Source organism: Mycteria americana, chromosome 18 (assembly GCF_035582795.1).
Source record: "Mycteria americana isolate JAX WOST 10 ecotype Jacksonville Zoo and Gardens chromosome 18, USCA_MyAme_1.0, whole genome shotgun sequence".
Taxonomy (NCBI): Eukaryota; Metazoa; Chordata; class Aves; order Ciconiiformes; family Ciconiidae; genus Mycteria; species Mycteria americana.
The window spans coordinates 9,731,484-9,752,784 of record NC_134382.1 but is presented as its reverse complement, the minus strand read 5'-3'; the positions used below and the strand labels follow the sequence as shown (position 1 = coordinate 9,752,784).

The following is a 21,301-nucleotide window of genomic DNA, read 5'->3' as shown; positions in this document are numbered from 1 at the left end:
TGGTAATGCTTTTTTTCTTTTTTTTATAGCCTGTTTTGAATCCCTGCACATGTGTGATCTTTACATATTTCCACTGCAGAACAGAAGCAACTTACAGGTAACATGACAACCCTTAGATGTAGCTAAACAGAGTGAAGAGGCCTGGCTGTGGTCACAGAGCAGTCATTTATAGAAGCGTATGCCCGGTCCGTTTTGTGGGCTGACTTTGATAGCCCTCGAATCCTTCCATTGCAAACTACAGACAGCTTGCACCTCTACGCCACTGAGCCGGCACTCCAAAAACACTGTCTGTGATGAACAGGGATATCAGTGCCAAAGCCAGCCCAAAAAAAGCACCTGCAAATATATGGGTGGAAAAAAAAGGCAAAGTATAACTCCAGCTATCTCCCAGCCACTCCAGTGTTGTGTCACTGCCTTACCAGGATTGTTGTGACAGTCAAAGTTGGAAGACCCTCTTCTGGTCCCCTTGAGTCAGTGCCCTGTAAATCAAAAAACAAAGGAGAAATAATTGGATTTCAAAGTCCCAGACATGGCCCCACTGAGCTAGGGCTTACGTTAGGACTGGGGGTGGGTGTCGGGAGGGTGTGTGCATGTGTTAAACCAGCTATAAATCTGCCCCTGTACGCTGCAGCAATCTCACCACCACTGTTCCCTAACAGTAATTAATAAATCACAAGCATTTCACTTTATTGCGTGTTGTCAGCGTACTTTGTCCAAACAAAAATCGCTTTAAATGTTGTTACAATTCTTCAGCTACACAGTGCATACAGTTTTCCGAAGAGATCAATTCATGTTGCTGACAAAACAGCAGCCAATTAAGTTCTCATTAGAGAGCAATTCCAGGAGACACAGAACAGTAGGAAACCGGAGAGGAGGAGGAGAGGAAACATGGATTCCCTTCTGCATGGAACGCTGAATTCAAGAGTACATCTTCCAACCTTAGAGTCACCCAACTCGAGATGGTTTCTGATCAGTACTATGATCAGTACTACTTCGGGACAATTCCAGCTTTTCCCAGTAAAGCAGTCTAATTCTGTAAGATTTGTTGGTCTTAATTGTATCCCTTTATTCTAAAATTACACAGTAGTACTGCTAGACAGAGTGAGGGAGCATGTGTGTGTGTATATATGTGTGTATATATATATATATATATGCAGTACAAGATCTGCAAAAGAAGCTCCAGTTCTTCCAGGAGCTGAATGATCTTGTTTCAATTCTCTCTTTGCAATGGAAAGATTTGAGGGATGAGCTTTGTCTTTGAAACTGTGATCAGAATTTACTTAATGCAGAGTGTTCTGGAAGTTGTTATTGCCAGATAAGCTACAATGTGCTCTTAGATAAAAGGAAAAAAGTCACATTTCTTTTCAGGTCTGTTTAAAATATTTATGCCTACCGAACAAGAGGGTGGATAAAAGAAAAGACCAAAAAATCCTAGCCTATCCCTTTCACTTGGCTTCACCCACTAGTTATTGAAGGTTTCAAAGGGGTTCTTAAAAAAATCTCAACAACATACTGCAACTTTTGTAAATGTACCAGAAGAGTATTTTATTGGGCAAAAGTTGCAAGGTTTTGGTAGCAGGTGGGTGGGTGGCTCAGTGCTGGACACAGCCATTTCAAGCTGGCTTAGAAATGGACAAAACAGACCCACACAGTGCACCAAAACTGAATGAATCAGAGAAGTTTATGGTGCCTATGCAAAGACTTCTTTAAAAAAGGGTGGTAACTGCTGGCTGAGAGGCAAGGCTAGAGCAGGAAGAGACACAAAAGACAACGTCAGGTCAGGAGAGTTGCCCAAGCGGGGCAAAGCAGAAATAAGCAAGCTACCCAAGCAGGAGGGAGAGTAGAGTGGGAGAAAGGCCAAAGAAGAAGAGCCGCCCCAAGCAAGAGCAGAAGCACAAGAGTCGCCCCAAGAAGGGACAGAGAGGAGGTGCAGGAGGAGCCAGAGCTGTCACGGGGCTGCGGTCAGTGGAGGAACCTGCACAGGAGCAAGAGAGTAGGAACCACAAAACCCTGACCCCGATCTCCCGTGCTGCCTTGTTGCCTCCAAAGGGACCGAGCGTAAAACGTGTGCAGGAGGGGCCTGGAGACCGGGAAGAGGGGAGGACAAGAGGGGAGTTGAGATGTGTTTCTCTGGGGGGTTTTGTTTGCTTGTGTTTATTTCTCAATGCTGTAATCAACAACTGGAGGTTTATGCTAACTGAAACTGATTGAAATTCCATGACTTTCCCCAAAACTCTCTTTTTGGCACATGACAGGCATCCAGCATGCTTTGAGATTGAGAAATGAGCTGATACTGGGGTGACACAAGTTCTGTCTCTGCCTATGCCATTTGGACAATTAATTTCATTACCCAATGCTGCCATAACCAACACTCCCATTATTTTTGATTGGAAAGTCTTTAGGACAAATACTGTCCTGCACTGTGCGAATATATACATGCTCTAGCAGGTCAGATTTTGAGTGACATTTGCCATCTTTCTTCTAAAGCCTAATTACATCCCACAGACACTTTTTATGTTAAGTGCAAACTTTTGGAAATAAAACACAGCTCTTAAGAACTAATAAAGGTATCTCTGCATGTTCATATGTGTCTGAATTTTCTTCGATGTTAAGAAGTTTATAAAGATCATAAGTGACGGAATAGTTCTGAGGTTTAAATTCTATAAGCCATGAAGACAGGGCTATAGGCAGATTCTTCCCTGGGACATGACTGAATTTTGGATTCTGGACAAAAGATCGAGTAAAAAAAAAGCATAGAAACACAGACAGACTTAGAAATGGCCATCACTAGCCATGCAAAATATATTTAAAATAACAACTCTTCTCAGATTAAAAGCACTGCACACTATGACCACATCTATTTCTGGATTATAAAATGTAAGACCTTTTGCACATGTGCCTTCATTGGTAGCTCTGCACCAATGACCTTAAACATACCTTACTCACAGCATCATCATTCCTTTTAGTTCCTGAAAAAAAAACAACAACAAAATCAACTTCTTGCAGGGCTTATATTTACAGCTCCTTAAAAGTGAACTTTCGTACCTTCATTTCACATTGCACTTAAATAAACAGAACGATTATCCCTGACTCACAAGCTCACAGTGCAGTTGACTTGCAGCAGTTTTGTCGTTCCCTCAGTCACAGCACAGTATTAGTGTGAAGCAAACAGAAGCAGGAAGAGACACAGCCAGATTCAGGCTGCAGAAGGTTCTAACTGTAACTTAATGACTATGGCCGTCACTCACACACCGAGGAATGGATTCTGCAGAATCCATTCCTTATTTCCTTATTGTCCTCCCTTGACAAGGTGAAAAGCCGGCTCTCCTGCTACTTCACACAACAAAGATTTCCCCCTAACTCCTGCAAAACCTTGTCTATACCCCTAAGGAAAAGGGGTATGGACAACCCTGTAAACAACCAAAAGTTCATCACCATTAAGATCCAAGACAAAAGGTTTTCTTATTCTTCCCGTCCCCTACTAATGATAGGTTCCTACTGTCAAAGCAGCCAAAGCCATTGCAGCCACTGGGGTAGAAACCCTTCTCCACCACGTCCTACTCCGTTCCCCCCCTCAAATTATAAGGACCCTGACTTTTCATTCCTGTGAAAATTAAAACCTCCAAAAGGGCCACGACCAAACCCAGGAACCAGCAGTGACAGGGCTAAAGGAAGAGGGAGCAGGAAGCCTGCCTTGTGGTGCCTGTTCTCTGTACCCCATCAAGGAACAGAGTAAGGGAAGTAGCTAAAACTGACAAAGAGTTTAACTGTGATGAGAGCCAGTGCAACCCTATAGACTGCATTGGAGTGAACACCAAATGTCAAATTGTCAGATCTGCTATTGACCTTTCCTGTGTTACTGCTCCGTCCTATGCCACAGTTCCCCATTTGTAAAACAAAGGTAATGGTACTCCCCTCTTTGGTGAAACCACAAGATTCACCCATAAAAGTACTATTATTGAGGTTATTCATGCTCCTGGGTTCTACTCTCTGCTCTGCTGTGTGGCTTCTAACAAGTCCTGTTAAATTATTTGAGCCACAGCTTCCCTTTTCATAATACTCAGGAAAATACCTCAATCCCACACAGCTGCAAAAGAGCTAAACTACAACGGTCGAGATGCTGAATTAAAACCACAGTTGTGTCAATATATGACTCATTAATTGCCCAGGATGTTTTTTCTAGAATGTGCACAGCATTGCTCCTTGGAATCAAAGAATTCACAGCGCAAAAGCCAAAAATCCCTCAAGACAAAACAAAAAATTTAGGGTGTTTTCACTCTTTCAAGCAAAAGCTGTGAGTTTTTCATTAAATATAACAACATATTCATTCATTATGTATTATTCATTCTTTGGTTTTGCATTTTCTGGCCTTATGCTGAACTCTACATTATTGTAAAACAAAACCTGCTTTTTCCCTCTCCACTACAGTTCTCCATGGGAGCTGGAAATCTTCACAAAGGAGTTCTCTTGTCTCCTTTTAGAAACTCATTAAAGCCAGTAAAAGCTTTTTGAGGCTCCTTTTTGAAGACCTGCTAGGGTTTCTTGGAAGAAAACAGTCTGTACCGAGGGCTCAGCTCCCCCACAGTGGCCCTGGGTGCAGCTGTTCAAAGCCCCATTGTAAGGACTCCTGAAAGGACCATAAGTAATCAGGCTGCAGCACTAACTCAAAGTTCATTGCAGTGACACTTCTCAGAAGCCAAGTCCTCATTGTGAGAATCCCTTGTGAGAGTCTACAAAAACATAAGACAAAGAAGAGAGGCTCATCCCTCCACTCTTGTTCCCCAAAGGCCAGTGGCTGCAGGAAACGACTGGTTGCAAAAATCAGCCTTGTCCTTACCCCTTCTACTCTGAGCATGCCCAGGCTTCTAATGGGAGATGACTCCCTGCTTAACTTCACGTGAAAAAGCTTGTAGCGCTGCTAAGAACTGGCCACCTCACCCCAGTTTTCTACCCTGTCCTCCCTCTCCAGGCTCGGACCCTTGCCTTTGCATCCTTTGCCAGCATTTCCCCTTTCGCAGCTTGTGACCAGGAGAGATAGCTGAACTAAAAGAAGAGGCGATGGGTCAGGTGGGTTACAGTTCTGGAGTACACTGGGACATTTAGGATGAGAGAATTCTCAGTATGAGAGAATTTGACCATCATCACAGAAGAAAATGGCTGAAGTATCTGTAACCTGAGGTGAACTGCTGCTAGCACAGCTATGCAATTACCAGCTCTGGGTAGACGGGAGATGGACAGGAGAGACAGCAGAGGAAGGGAAGTTGCTCTCCCAACCTTCTAAACAGAGAACCAATTTTTATCTCCCAGTGATTTTGCAAGGCCAAGCTACTCCTTAGCCTGAGTCTGGACTCCAGGCATAGAACACCAAAAAGCCACACTAAGATCGAAACAATAGCATTTGTTGTCCAGTTGCAAAAGCAAGCTCCCCAGCTCCTCACCCTGAGAGCAAAGTGTGATCCAGCTGGCCGATGGCTGTGCAGAAGCCCCTGGCAGGCTCCTGCTACTGTCCCTTAGGAACTGCGGGGGAATGTAGTGTTACCCTTTGTCTGCAGAAAGCTTGGGGACTCACAGAGCTGACAACTTCAATGCACTAAATCCCCTCTTCCTCCCAAAATATGCCATGAGCAGAAGGGCTAAACAAGTAACATGGACAACATTACTCTCAGAAGAACAAGTTAATCAGTAGATCTTGCTGCAATTCAAGGGACCATAGACTCAGAAGAGTGCAGCTTTAACCATTATAATGGTGTTCAAGGACACCTAACCACCCTTTTTCTAGGCTTTTTCATCTTCCCTGATCTCTGTCATCTGATTTACAACTATAGCAGCAAAGACACTTAGTAACAGCACTCATAACACGATAAAGTCACAATCACAAACTGTAACAACAAGGTAGGTCCTGGTGATGTCTTAAAAACCAATTTGAAAGCCAATTCTTAGATTAAGACAAAATCCTGTAAGCACTAGCAGTTAAAGACTGAAAGAATTAACTCTCTGTAAAGAACAAAACCAGATTTGGATGCAGCCAGCATTTTTGGATCATTTTTCTCACCTGTCTGGCTTGATTCTCTCAGGAGCAGCATGGTTGTAATCACACAGAAGATGAAGTGAAGACCTTTGTCCATTGGAGCAGAAATATCTACTGTCTAAAGGAAACTTCCTGCTAGAGATGAAAGGCAAGTAGTTAAAGCTGGTTTTACAGTTCCTCATTGCTGGGTTAAAATCAGTATGTCCTGGATTTTCTGCACCTCATTCTGAAGAGTCCCAGTTCCAACACAGGTCCCCAGGTGAAAACACAGTCACCTCTGAGCCCAGCCATAACAAATACTAAAGAAAAGGTTCTGGTGAACGCTTCACTGCAGCAAAAAGGGTGTGACAAACCTATAAAGTGGATTTATCCACTGGTTGTTGCACCGTTTCTCTCCGGTCAGCTCTCCACAAAGGAGAGGCGTGCCACAACCAGCGTGCAGGCTCTGGAGAGGCGGCGGTAGGTATGAGCAGTAACGGGGCTGGAGGAGGCACGCACCCCTGGGCTCGCAGGGAAGGGAAAGGAAGCAACCCAAGTGGACTGCTCCCGAGTACCAGGCCCTTATGCTCTGAGAAATGGGAAGGTGCTATCGAAGAAATTTTAGTAGCCAGTTGAGGCACTAATAAAACAACCTCCTCCAGGAGGTTCTCACTTGGGGGGCTTAAAAGCAAAACCTTAATTTCACTTTCCATTTGGGTGGCGGAAAGCAAAGGTTTTTATTTCATTTGCACCAAAATGATCTGAAACAAAGCTGTTTTACCCTGCATCAAAAGACATGAGAAATCGTTTCTGAAGCCCTCTTTTGTCTCAACATCCTACTCTTAACTGAACAAGGAAAAAGGGGTAGGGGCGAGGAGGGTGAAAGCCAGCATATTTCATTAACTTTTTTTATTTCAAACTCTGCAACAAAATTTCTGCATGGCTCAAAATAATTGTACATTTGTCATTGTAAAACAGCAACAAGAACTATGAAAAACAATCAATGCCAGGTTATGTTAAGTCTCAAGCTGCTGCAGTATTTTTGATTGTATTTGTTGTCATAGTGTCAAACAAGGTTCAGGACACCGTTACCCAGAAACTATAAAAACTGTATTAAAAATGCGCAAGAAAACTTACCATTTAGGGCACTATGTAGGCAAAAAAATCCTACATATGGTATCACTTGCTTATGACTGATGCTGAGAAAACACTGGCTTCAGTTAATCTTACCTCATCAACTTTTCTGAAGTTTTCCCCAAACCTGCACTCCTGTGAAAACTCTTGACATTACAGCTCAGCAGTTTCCCTCACTCATTTTCTCTACCTGTTTCACCTAATAAGAGGTGAATAAAATTTACACAGAAGATTCTTTCTGGGTTAAATTTAAATGCTGTCATCTGTTGTGGTTGTAAAAAATATTTCAAAATGGGAATATTTTGATCCTTGTGAAAGGATCAAAGGAGAGCACTGACATTTGAGTTATGGATCAGCGTACATTTTTCTGAAAAGTAATTGTAGAAAATAGACAAAGTGGTAGCTACTGTTAGCTGTTGCCAGAGCAGCACATGAACTGAACAGCTAAATCACCCACCAGGGCACATAAAGGAGAAGTAGCAGTAGTCTGCAGGTTGAGCCAGTGAGGAACTGCATTTTTCCTGGTAGATTTAACCTGTAAATTACTGCTACTTTTTCCTTACAATTTGGTACATACTATAAATTGATCTTTATTTCAAGTGTCCTCCTCCAAGAAAAGCTAATCAGAGCTGGTAATACATTGCTTGCATCACCTTGAAAAGAAAGAGTTGTTAACACACTGGCTGCTGACTGTCTAAAAGAACAAACAGAGTGTAGATATGTGCAAAAAAAAGAATTTTGCAAAGGCTAATCCACGTCCCTAGCTCTAATTTAGTACTAGAGTCATTTAAGGACAAACGGAATCAGTTAGAGAGTAACGGGAGGGCAGAGGGGTTTAGTTTAGTGCCTCCCAGTGTGTAAAGACTTCCTTAGGTACTGCTTAAATTAACCATTGCAATATCCATTCACCATCTACCTGAGGAGGTACTGCAAAGTTTTCTCACGCTGGCTTTACAGCAAAACAAACTAAGGATTTAAAAAGTTACTTTGCTAGAATCAGCTCTCACTCCTCAGATTTCCAGTCTTTCAAAATGTAAACAAAAAAGACAACATTACTCCTCAACCAGTCTTCTGTATGCAGTGCTGAAGGAAGGCATCAGTATTCAAACAGCAGTGGAAAGATGAACAACCATCAGCTAGGAAGGTGACAGCCTGTTGCACGCAGGCTTTGATCCGTGTCATCTAGAACAAGAACAGCAGCGATTGAAGGCAGTATCTCACTTACAGCAATTCCTTTAGCCTCTCCTAGTTCCGTTTGTCTGACTGGGTACTAGCAGAAGCAACTCGATGAACAGGCACAATGAAACTGCTGGAACACTGAATGCTCACAAGCATCCAACGCTATTATAAGATAAAAGAGAGGGAGGAGCCAGGCGAAGGGGCTTCTGCAGAACATGCCAGCTCTACTGCAGGCTCTAGGGGCACCTTGGGTTTTGGGAAAGAGAGGAGGAGACTACACCCAGCAAAAAGACAATGTTTGGAAGCAGTTAAGTCCAGCAGCTGAATACTACATGGGGACTCAGAAAATACTATTACTGGCCTGCTGTCTGCTCCTGAAAAAGTCCTCTCCCTTTAGAATAGTGTCCTATCAAGCTGTGCCCGTCTCCCCATCTATTGATAGTGGAAGCTACTCAAGACTTTCTCCACTCTGTGACTGTCTCAGGAGATCAGCTGGGGGTCTCCTGTATAGCACCGAAAAACCCCCAAACCCCCCAACTGTTACATACATCTCGTATTTCCTCGCAATGCCTAGACAGCTGAAGGAAGGCCTGAGCTTCAAGGTAAACCATTAAATTCCTCTCTGGATTGTATAGTTCTGTTTAATACACAGGCACAGAAGTGAAGTTCCTGTCCCTTTCATCCTTCCATTTACTAGTTTCACTTCGAAAGTGAGCTAAAGTACAACGCTGCCAAGCAGCTGATTCCGTCGGGCCAGGTCATTTATAAATACACACATCAAGGCACTGTAATAACAAAGAAGCGCCTTCACAGGAATTCAGCAGAGTAAACCATTACAACTCATCCTGCAGGGGAGTTGGAACTTGTCCACACTTAAGTAAGAAACAAAAATTTACTCCCTACTCGACTTTAAGCACTGTTGAAGATGGAAAACTCTCCAGCAGCTTGTACATATTGGCCTTCTTCCCTAAGCTTTTTCTATACATGCCACTGAGTAAATCAATTATTAAACATCAACACAGCTTGCCTTCTGCAGAGTCAAACATTGCTTACATTTCTATAAAAAATGCTTAGAAGACTGCATTTGGTGAAGCCTGCCCTAACAGAGTTCAAGGGCTCCACTAATTGCTCACTGCAATTAAGGGGAGTCCTTAGATCACTTTTAATGCACTTCAGACCCCAGATGGTGTAAATCATTCTTGCAATAAAAATTATAAACAATTATAAACAATAATTACATCCTCTCTATAGGACAAAACAGAAAAAGAATACAGAAAGATCTATTCACCTTGGATTTCCCTCAGAGGCTTTGACCTGTTTACAGGTTCATTTCCAGGTGCTATCTTTGGTAGTTTGAATGTGATTTGTTCTTCACATTCTCACCTGATAGCTATGCCCTAGAGATTCTGGCAAAGGGCTGCATGTAGGGGGAAGTTAGCAAAAATCAGGTAAGGTGAGGTTTCCAGCTGCTTTTCATGAATATTTTCTAGGCTTTAAGAAGAGGCACATTATGGTATGTGATTTTTCACAGCTGGCAGCTAACAAGGGCTGATAAGCTCAACTACAAGCAGCTGAAAGCATCTCAGCACAGACAAAATCAGTTTTTAAAGATACAATCAAGTGTTCATCATCTGTGTTCTTAAACACAGTCAGAGGAATACAGACCATAAATCCCAAGTCCAGCCATGTGTAATACACTGCTTGTAATCTGGAAACTTTGGACTTCTAATCTTACAGTTTAATGAACTGAAAAACACATACAACAAGAGGCTGAGGCCTCCCAGGAAGAGCTCTGGACAAGGGAATATACTTGCTGTCTCTGTACAAGCCAGCAGGAATAGATACAAAATGGGCTTTCTCTAGGCAGCGTTATCGATTTGATTGCTGGACGAGGTATAGCCAAGGAAGTGTTCTCACGTGTTAGTAGAACCCCCCTGCCCACACCACCTTTCTCTCTCTAGCCTCATTCAGCAGTTCAATTGTCAGACTATCAGACCTATCTCAGTAGCTTTTCAGTCACTCAGTGACCTTCTTGAAGAATAATGATTTCAACTGCCTTTCTGAATTCCTTCACACCTGCAGCAAGTGCCTCTGGCCTAGATATGGATGCCTCCTATAGATTCCTAAGACTGTTGTACTACAGGTGTGCAATTCTAGTAAAAATTTGCAGCTACTATATGGCAAGCAGCGATTACCGCAAAGTGAATGTTACCACCTTAGCAGACAGCATGCGCTGACCGCTGTGGTTTCATGCTCGACTTGCATCTACATTGTATCTGCCCACAATTTCACATGGAGGAGGAAGAATCTGCTTTTTCATCTTGATTATCATATGAATGGTAGAGAAGACCATCAAGAGAGTAAGAGCAGTGAGGCATTCATAAAATGAAAATCAGTGCTGCTTGGAACCTCAACTCCTGATTCCATCCACTGTTACCGAATCTTTATTGCTCTCCTTACCATTTTAGATAGCACCCTGCCTGCTGAGAAGATCTGAATAAGCAATTTTCCTCTTCCCTGATGAAGACCAGATGAATGAAGAGCAAAACTGCTTAGTAAGCTTCTGCTACTCAACAGCGTAGGTACCATGAAATAAATTCCATTCATAGGAATAACCGGACACATCATTAACGGTCTTATGTAGTGTAACAAAACAAACTGTAAAGGTAGTTACTATTAATTTGGAAGCAGGAGGACAAAATTCACATGTAGCCTAGTCAGTTAAATCCAGACACTGTTTTTTAAAAATTTGAACAGAGATAAATATTTTGAAGTGCTACATGACACTGCCTTCTGTGAGGTGCATTAATTTAACAAGTATTGCTTAATCAATTAAAGATAAAAATAATCCGATTGTGAAACTTGGTCTTTGAAAAGACACAAATAGGCCTTTTAAACATGAACTTTCTAAAGCTGTCAAGTTGCATGTACTTCCTTGCTCTAAAGATAAAAAAGCAGCAGCTCCCTGCAGCTTTTCATCCCCAAACTAAAGTATTACAGAGTGACTTTTCGTCTAGAGAATGTTAATGGCATTTGCTTTGTGTTAAGACACAATGTGAGACTAATCTTGGCAGATCACACATTCTGCTGCTGATTTACCTTTTTTTCCTTCAGAGACTGCAATGATTTTGTAGTGCATGTTCCAAACCTTTGTTGCACAAACCTCAAGGGCCTCTCATCCAAATTATGAAGACAAGCAATGAAGATCTGAGCCAGGATGGAAAATGGAGAGAATATTTTTAGACAAAACATAGTGAAGACCATTTGAAAAGATTTAATCAGAGAATTTAACCCTTCCCAGCCCCTACCTCCCTGTCATGATGATATCATTAGCTACAGTTAGCCTTACATTTTGATATCTCAAAGTTTAAATGCTTGTGGCCAAATGATACTAAAATTAGAAACCAAGAACTCCTTTCTAGCCCTGCAATCCACAAGTAAGCTGATAACCCTTCCAGGAGAGAGTATGAACTAAGTAACGTGCACTTTCACTGTGCACTTTGTTGGGACAGGAAGAGAAGAGAAGGGAAGAGGAAGGGGAAGGGGAAGGGAAGAGATTTTTTTGCTGCAGTATTTTCAGCCAGACTTTAACCTTAGTGATGAGACAGGGCTATCTGGCTAGCTACTTGGAGAGCTGTAACAGAGCAGATTAGGTCCTTGGATTATGTCTATCTGGCTACTAATTACATGAGTTCCCCTAGAATTTTCATCTACACAGCCATCACTGGCTGCCAAACAGAGACGTCGCTTCAAAACAATCCACGTGCTGTGTATCACACAACAACAGAATGCCAGTCTCTACCAATACTTGCACGCATTTTGGTGGATCTGAGAAAATTGGAGCTGGATCTGAAATGGCTACCACTCTGAAAAAGAGTAAAATTAAATGTTATCCACTAAGGAATTTTTAAAACAAGGCAGATAGAATTAACCATGTTTGTATACTACAAACTTCTAGACAGCATAGAAAAAGTGTTACATTACAGCTAAAAAGTCAACAGCTGGAAGGTTAAATATGTTTATTTTAGTAGTGTAAGGTGGTTTTACAAACAAATTTTTAGATTTTGCAATATACACAAAAGAATCATTACAAACAAAAGCAAAATATCCTCTCAATAATAGGGATTCTATGCAGTCTGAAATAAAATTAAAACTCTGTTTCTCTTTAAAATGCATCTCAGTAAACATTCTTCTCCATTACTAATAAAATGTACATCTGTAAAATGACACAATAATGGGGGGGTAAGGGGGGAAGAGATGACATCCCTAAAAATAAAAAGTAAAAAAAATGGGGAGGAAAAATTATTATTTTGTTTAAGTCAGTATTTAATTCTAAATATGTCCATCTAAAAAAAATTAAATATCTCTTTTTTTAAAACATATAATTGAATATTTTGCATGGCAGTGCAATACAGAAATAGTAAAACTCATCCAAAAAGTGCTATGTACAGCAGCATTGTTAAAATACCATAAAGAAGGGAAGGTGCTGTTTTCCAGAAAGGACTAGCATGCTTTTTAGCCATTTCTGAATTAAAGTCAGAAGATATTTCCCATCTATTTTTAGTAATTCCCTTCTCTCTCCTGTCTCATTCCCACAGATTATGTCTTGAGACAAGGAACAGTCACAGTTCAGTTTAAGTGTGTGCATGTGTACGTGTATGTGCAGACATATATTTGCATACACACAGATGTGTAGATATATATTTATATATATAAACAAGCTTGGTTTAAAAAAGCATTGCTTTGGAACATAGTGAGAGCTCGTCTTCAAAGAGTGAGACAATATCGATTTTCACTGAAATAAACAGGTCCACGATGGAAGAGGGACTTTATCTACCACAATATTAATTCATGAAACAATTACACTGCAATCTTGAATATTTCCCAGAGAAGACACCCTCAGAGGCCTCAAACTCTTAAAAAAAAATAAAACAGAACAGGGAGCATGACTTTAAATCCAGCCTCTTTTCATGGATCCACATTTTGTAAGAGCAAAATTTACCTTAGCTGTTGTTAACATCACAGAGATGTTTACGTATTATAAGAAGCAAGTACTGAAATTAGTAAAGAGCATGAGATTTGCACAGAGCAAACTGCAAATGCAAAGAAGTGGTCACACACAAAGGAAGCCAAATTTGAGGCTGGGAAAAGTGTAATTAAAAAAAAAAAGGAGGTCAGATCATTAGGTCTGTAAAAATATAAGTCTCCTATTTCACTTGACTGTTCTATTTCCACAAACTGCTGACAAATTTAACACTCATCTATTCTTTTGGAGTCACGATTTTAAGTACCTTTACAATCAAGGGAAGGCCAGGAAGCACTAAGCCGTATGAGGGTATTTTGTGCCTCTCAGGTCACTATGTTTAGTTTTGACAGGAATGTAAACATTGCCTTATTCAGTGCTCCCCAGAATTAGAGTTTCAGCATAAAGAAGACTTCTGTGTCAGTGTTATAATCAGTTTGGTTCTTAGGCTGGGATGTAAACACGGCAGGAGAAGCTATATCCATACAAACTGCTTTTGCAACGCTGCAGGCTCCCTCTGGGTTTCCCCTCTCCTCAATGGGACTCCCGCTGAGCTGGCCGAGGCTTTGCAGCCGCTGTCTCTCCTGAGCTTGCTTAGCCCTGTTGGCAATGTACCGCACCCTGCTCTGACTGCGAGATGAAGACCTGCGAAGGAGTCCCAAGCTCTCCCCTTCCTCTTCAGATTCAGTTGGATCAAGACTAATAGGGGAAGTGATGTCATTTTCCTGCTGAAAGGCTGTCAGCTTCTTTAGCTGCTCAGTCAGTTCATCCTGGGATTTGACTGAGGATCTCAGGCCTCCTGAAGAGCGGCGCTGCTCCCTCATTGATCGAGTGACAAAACTCCTGCTGATGCTACGGTATTTGCTTTCAAAAGTGCACACAATATCATCAGAGGTAAGGTCTCCAAGACTCTTGGATTTTGCCTGGTTATTCCCAACCATATCATGTGCTTTGGATTTGTTAGATGACTGTCTGAGACTTTCTATGTACAGCCTGCTCCAGGTATGCCTTCTAGGAATGGATGAGAATGCATCTTGAGGGCTCCTGGCAAGAGGACGGGGGCACAATTCATCTGCTGGCAGCTGGCCAGACCTCAGGTTAGGATTGGATTTGCTCTTGCTCACCATTGGCATCTCATTACCGGATGTTGTAGCAGATCGTGGGCGAATTCCCTTTCTTATGGCAAGGGGCTCAAAATTTTCATGACGGATGCCAAGATCTGGGAGGCTTTTGCGAGCTAGATTGGGTAGAGAGAGATCTATCACAGTGTCATTGGAGGACATGCTGGAAGAGGAAGACATGCTGTCACGGTGATTGCTGCAATCTAGCTTGCTCCAGATCCGGTCATTAACAGTGGCATCAAAGTATACTTCTGCTGCTGGAGACAGGCTACTTGGAATTTTTATTAAGGCTGAGGAGTCCGATATCTTCAGTCCTTCGCTCTTTGGCCTTCTTACTAACATGTAAGAGCTCGTCTGAGAAACAGAAACAGGTAGAGCCTGTGCAGCCTGGGCTTTCTGGAAAGTATCTGGAGGCAAAGTTGTCTGTGTGCTGTTAATCACGTTCTTCTGCTGCAGTGGAACAGCTGCTGCACCAAGTTTTTGCCCTTTGGATTCAATGGTGCTTTTCATGTCTGTTAATACCTGACCTGGTTGGTCATTTTGCTTCTGGCAGTTTTCAACAGGTTGGCCAGCACTCTTACCTGCTGCCACTACCAGCCAGGCTTTTTGAGGATGCACTGCCAATCCATACTGATCTTCAGCTGTACTGCATGCCTGTGTCCAACCATTTGCTTCTTTGAGACATCCGGCCATGCTTGTCCTCTCATCTTCTTGGACTACTGAATTTGTGTCAGCTTTTGTGACTACCTGCACTTGGTCTCCTGCAGCCAGAATTGTTCTTTGTTCTCTAGCGAGTAGAGATTCTTGAGGCTGGTTGGATGTGCTGCTTACTTCTGATCGAGATTCAGTGGAATGATCAGACACAGACCCTTCTTCAGAATCACTGTAAGGAGTAATGGGTAGAGGGAAGAAAAGGCTGGCATGATGGTTTTCATTGGCAATAACAGGCTCTTCAGTGATAGTTTCTAGGCTGCATAAAGAAGTGACTGACCTCTGTATTGAGAAATGGCAGACATCTACTTGGGAGACATGAAAAGATAGGAAAAAGAAAGAAAAAGAAAAACAGAGATACAGGGTTAATTAGCTATTACAAATTGCAGTTTAGCTGAAGATTCATTCTTTATTCTTATCAGTTTGTTTTTTAAGGTAGTAGTTGCATATATTAATCATGATTTTTAAAATAACTTATGATTTCAAATGCCTGGCTAAAGGCAGCAAAAATTTCTGCTCATTCAGTTTTAGCTGCCCAAAAGCCCTGTTGCTTTCAAAAAATCTCAGTCCATGCATTGTAGCACCATATTATTTTTCTGATTATCTTATTCAAACAACAAGTGTACCCATCAATTTCTTTGTGTCCTTCATGTCCCCTCTTGTAAACTAACTTTTCTTCCTCCACCACCCAGCACCACTTGAATTGCTCTTTTCCTTCCTTCCAGCACTCAAACATGTCAGTATATCAGATCATAATCAGACCACGTATAATAATCAGAACACTACTGCCCAACCAACAGATACAATCCCAATGATCAACTACTCAGAAGAGAAACAGCATAGGACTTCTGGAGCAGATTACAACTAAAATGATCTGTATGCATACATGGAATGTAGTCAATGTGTCTTTTAAAAACAAAACAAAAACTTTAAACAGACTAACTTTGTTTTCCTAAAAAAGTTTGTAATTTCTTTTTCAAAAAACTATACAGACGCATGGTTCATGAACACCAGGCTGACAGTACAATCCTGAAGAATCACTACAGCCACCAATTACCTGAAGAAAATGCTCCGTCTGTCTGCAATGTTTATAACCCGTACCCTACGAGCCAAAGCAATCATGCCAAAAAGACTATGTCCCACATCTCCAAACCACAATGCAAACATGCATTTAAGAACTAGCAAAGCACCACTGAGCCAGACAACAACCTTAAGAATACAGGAGCAGGTAGTCATAAGGCAGGAAACAAACAAAAACCAGGACTACAGGCAACGAGGTGCTTGAATCAGTGCCACTCAGTAGACAGTTACCTTTGACTTGCTTGTCCTTTCAGTTCTTAACTACAGAGAGAGAGTGTGCATGTAGAATAATAGGACAGAACAGAGGAAAAATCCAGTTAATGTAGGGAAGGCAGGTGCAGATAACAGGATAAATTAGTGCTGAGGGAGGGAAGGGAAACAGACAGAAATATTCACACGTTTTTGTAGGATCCTAAGAATTTCTGACCAACCAGAGCACTTAATAGAATCCATAAATGGACGGGTATTAAGTCCATTATTTTGTCATAGAAGAATAAAAGGCGATGTTTGCTATTGTTCAAGAAACGCACTCCACTGGCCTGAGGAACGGAAGCTAGCCTCCTCTTCTCCAAAGCTGTTTCCTAATGCTATGGAAAAAAATCATCTACATGACCAAAAAATGCCAAGGAAATACTGGGCCTTTCCTTTCAGCACCGGTATTTCCAATCCAGCGTAGCGACAAGAAGCTTAACAATGGAGACAGCTGTTCAATGGCCTATATTACATTAGTTGGGAGCGTTAAAAGGGAAGAAGTGCCCATAAGCAAACCCCACCATTCACAACACAGCAGACTTTTCAGTATCTGGAGGAGTATCGGGAGGAGTCCAGAGCTGATCAGACTAATGAGCTCTCCTTCTGCCCATCCAGGCTAGGCCATCAGCATAGATTAAGGCACACTTACAAGGCAAAATACTGGAAACCATAATGCTGTTGCCATAAAGGGGACAACTAGAGACTATAGTTTCCTGTCTCATCCTTGTGGCACTTCCCATCAACAGAACGTTAATTGTGAAATGCAGCCATATTAGGCTAACGTTATTGGTTTCCTTGGTTTCTTGGCCCAAGGCACTAAAATAGCAGGCGGATGGGGAAAGCGTGCTGTTTGTGCAAACATACTGTTTGTCACTGGATCATCAGCATCCAGGCCAAGTGACTATTTCACCATTTTAAAGGTTTGCTGATTCCATGCTTGAGAAGTCAGATGGATTTAATCAAATTTCAAGCATATCACAATATTTATTTAGTGACTTGGGGGGCTGGCAGGGGAGCTGGCACTGATAATGGGAAATGGTTTCATATGTCACACTACTCAGAGCTTATGAAAAGCCTAATGCCAATAATTTAGGCATAGAAAGAGTTCTGCTGCTTTGGATTAATTTCAAGTCATGGGAACCAGCAAAATTCTTCCCTCCCCCTCCCACTGTCCTGGTATTTTCCTAAAAGCTCAAAGCAGATATTGGAAAAAAGATGTAAAAAAAGAATAAAAAAAGAGAAATAAAAAAAAATTTTAGACATCCAACCTGTTTAAATTGATCAAACAAAAATAATATTTTAAATTTCTGTATGAGGCTTTCAAAGAAACCCACTATACGTGGGCAGTCAGAATCTATTACTAAAAAAGGGATTACATCTTAAGGAGCACCAAAGTCACTTAACTGTTCCTGAAAATGTAACCATCAGTGTCCAAATTCCTTGGACAATTAAGGGGAAGGGGAAGGGATTTGAAGAGAAGCTCTTGTAGTCATAGACAAAAGCTGTATTTCTTTACTTCCTCTTCATAATTCTATGAAACAGAGAAAACCTTGTCAAAATCTCTTCTCTTCCCTTCCCTCCCCTCCCTGCCAAATCAGGAGAAAAAAAAGCCAGTTTCCTTATTAAAATATAAACCTTGATTGCCTCTGTTCCTATTTTCCATCTTTACAAACATACATGAGTAAAGGTACAGTCATGTGATCCCAGTGACCATATGCACGTTCCTGGCTTGAAACAACTATAAAATGCTGTAGCTTAAGCAGCCTTCCTTTAAATAGACACATTTTACTTTGCAATTGGGAAATGCTAACAGTCCACCTGGCTTGGCTGATGTCAAATAACATCAGGTCACACACCTCGCTTCTTTATATTATGCAACTGTGTCCTCAGGCCACAGTCAAATCATATACATAACATTAAGCACATCTATAAACGTTTGCATACTGGGGATTCATACATTTAGGATCAGAATGATCTGCTATGTTCATAAAGTGTGATCTCCTGAATAATCCGGACCAAAGAATTCTATCCAGTAATCCCAGAACTGATGGCGGTAATTTTGCAAGTTCTTTGAGGAAGGAACTGGTTTTACTGTTAGCAGAGTGCACATTAGGTATCATTTCTGATGTGGTTATCCCTCAGTGAAACACAAAGACTGATAATGGAAATATTGTTTGTTAATATGGTTTTCCCATATTCAATCTCTACTTAATGCTCTGGTTTGGATCTTAAAATTTACTTAGTATCATACCACATTCACTAAAAAAAAAAAAACCAAGGAAACAAAAAACCCTGAACAAACAATCCAAACATTCATGGACTATTGACAGTTTTACTACTGCGGATGGTTAGCTAGGCATGGAAAGGACTAATCTAAACCAGACACGTCTACCAAAAAAAAAAAAAAAAGCAGACTTTTTTTCTGTCATTGCCAAAAATAAAGAAAAAGAGCTCTTGGTAGCAAAACAACATATAGGAGCTTCTAAGTAAAGATTGCTATGCAGAAGCTGAGACAATGATGTGATCTAAGATGGAGAAGGGTGAAGAAAATCTGGTCTTACCAGTAAAGAATATAGGGGATTTACTTCGAATTTCCTCCAATTTTTGAACGAACAAGGCGTTCATTTCCCTCTGGAGGGTGCCCACTTGCCTTCGAGAAGTTTCAGACCAGCGGTTGGGGAATTCTGAGCTTCCAAGGCTTTCTAGACTGCTGGAGTTGGAGGATATAGAGCCATTGCTGGCTGCAACCAAGTTGACAGTGCTTCCATACTTGCCACCTGATTGGCACTGCCACCGCTGCCGGGAATGAGCCTTTATTCCGTGACTTTTAGATTCAAGATTTTTCTTCCCTGGGGTCACAAAAGACTGGGTGCTCCTCGTTAGATCATCAGCAGTTCCAGGGCTGCTGCAAGACTGCAAATCTGACTGCCGCCTGGGCTGGCCTTTAACACCCCAGTTTTTTAGCTCTAACCTCTCTTCTCCAGTTATACTGCTATACTGATCACGATGAAGTATATCTTTAGCAATAGGCCTGGTAGGATGGTCACTCCACTTGCATTCTAGATCTGGGCTTTCTTTGGAACCAATCATGCATTTCATGCAATTGGTGGCCACTCCGATCCTACCAGAGCTGTTGATGGCACAGCGTGCAAAGACGCTTTGCTTCTCGCTCTGGTGCTCCTGAAGCCGGACCCTGTTAGACCTCTGTATGGGTTCACTGAAAGCAGCACCCCCTTGAGCACAGCTTTGGCTTTTGGCTTTACGAGAACTATGGGCCTTACCTTTCAACCCCTTGCCATGTACCTCCCCACTGGCACCATCTCTGGGAGCTGGTGACAGAGAAGCACTTTCTGGCTCTTGCTCAAAGCGAGGCTGTGAGGCAGCTTCCACTTCACGGTCTTCGCCGGCCCCTTCAGAGCTGTTGTCTTTTGTGTCAAAAGCAATTTCAGAAAAGCCCTTCTTGTTCTTCTTCTGGCTTTTGGTGGGTGCACTGGCTGTCCGTCTCAAGATGTGGCTGCTAAAGGAATGTTTGCGATGGAGCTGACCAGCAGCATGACTGTCCAGAGAGGCCTGCTTTGGATTTCTGAGAAACAGACCTTTTAGACCTAGAGTTTGTTTGGCCTGGAAAATTAAGAAAACAGAAGTCCTTAATAGAAAATGTAAGTCTCTTCCTCTGAGCACAGGAGCTTATGTACAAATGATCCGTTCAGATATGCATGCACATACAGAGTCTCCTGCCATATTCCTATCATCAACATGAGAACTAAACCAGAAAGAGGACAGAGATTAAAAATGAAAAAAATCAGTAACAGCAGCTTTGCAAAATTTCACATCTTTTTTGATCAACTATGTTTTTAGATAAAATTTTCCAACCGGGCTTATCTCTGTATTGGTCATCATTTTCTTACTAGCATATAGCTACTTGCAACATAAATATAAACATTAGATATTGAAAACAAAAAGTAAAAAAAAGGAAATACTTCAGTCTACAAGGATCTAATTCTGAAAGCTGAAGAGTTTCTCAGTGTATGTTAAAAGCCACAAAGCTTGAGGTACTCATAATGCCAGACATTTCAGACTCTTTAAGACTAAAGTCAGAGTGCTTCCTTTTTAGCAATACAGCTTTCTAGGGTTTTGTTGTTGGTTTTGGTTTTGGTTTTTTAAACACAAACCTCTGTGAGGTATGGGTCAGTTTTCCAACACAATGTGCACATTTAAAACAATTCTGTCCCAACAGTTTAATGACATGGATATACTGCAGAACCTGGAGGAGGCATAGGAAATCAATTCACTACAGGAATCCAAGGATAAGTGGAGACTTGCAGATTTGTTGCAAACTTAAGTCTTTTCTTTAAAGAATGTATGCTACTTGGAAATGAACATAAATCTACTCCTGAGCATTTATGTGATAATTATACAAAATGTAAATCAAGCCTCAGCCCCCCCTTAAAATGCAAGTCTCCTAGATTCCCAAAGACATCAACTAGAATAGCAGTACTTCTCCAAGGGCAACATGGAACAGTTAGAATGGGTTCTGGCTCTGAACTGCCTCTGAAAGGACCACCACTGATTATAGAGGGAGAGTACAGAGACCAGCTTTCTAATCTGGGCACCCAAAGCGCAGGTATTTAAAGTACGTGGTGTAAATGCTTCCTCTGAATGGCCACAGGGGAACTAGTACAACCTAGCTTCTGCACTGTGGATTCACATTCTAGCAAACTGCGCTCTACTAGGAAATCCTCAACAAGGCTTCTGCATCACACCATAATAAAAATAAAGCAACAAATGCTGTAA

The 21,301-nt window shown here is 41.6% G+C and overlaps 2 protein-coding genes across 3 annotated transcripts in view; one reads left to right on the top strand and one right to left on the bottom strand.

Moving 5' to 3' along the window:
• Positions 1 to 2,048, top strand: part of PANK4 (pantothenate kinase 4 (inactive)) — a 34,547-nt gene extending 32,499 nt beyond the window's left edge. The window contains exons 21-22 of one of the 2 annotated variants that reach the window (XR_012778371.1): positions 30 to 97; positions 754 to 1,449. The gene's annotated coding sequence lies outside the window, so the exon portion shown is untranslated. Of the gene's footprint in view, positions 1 to 29 lie in introns of both variants that reach the window. The other variant, XM_075520877.1, reaches the window with a different exon arrangement.
• Positions 2,049 to 12,366: 10,318 nt separating this feature from the next.
• Positions 12,367 to 21,301, bottom strand: part of PLCH2 (phospholipase C eta 2) — a 126,437-nt gene continuing 117,502 nt past the window's right edge. The window contains exons 26-27 of the mRNA XM_075520539.1: positions 19,789 to 20,128; positions 12,367 to 15,483 (exon numbers count right to left, since the gene is read on the bottom strand). Coding sequence (XP_075376654.1) covers positions 13,733 to 15,483; positions 19,789 to 20,128 — 2,091 coding nt within the window. The 3' untranslated portion in view covers positions 12,367 to 13,732. The remainder of the gene's footprint in view (positions 15,484 to 19,788; positions 20,129 to 21,301) is intronic.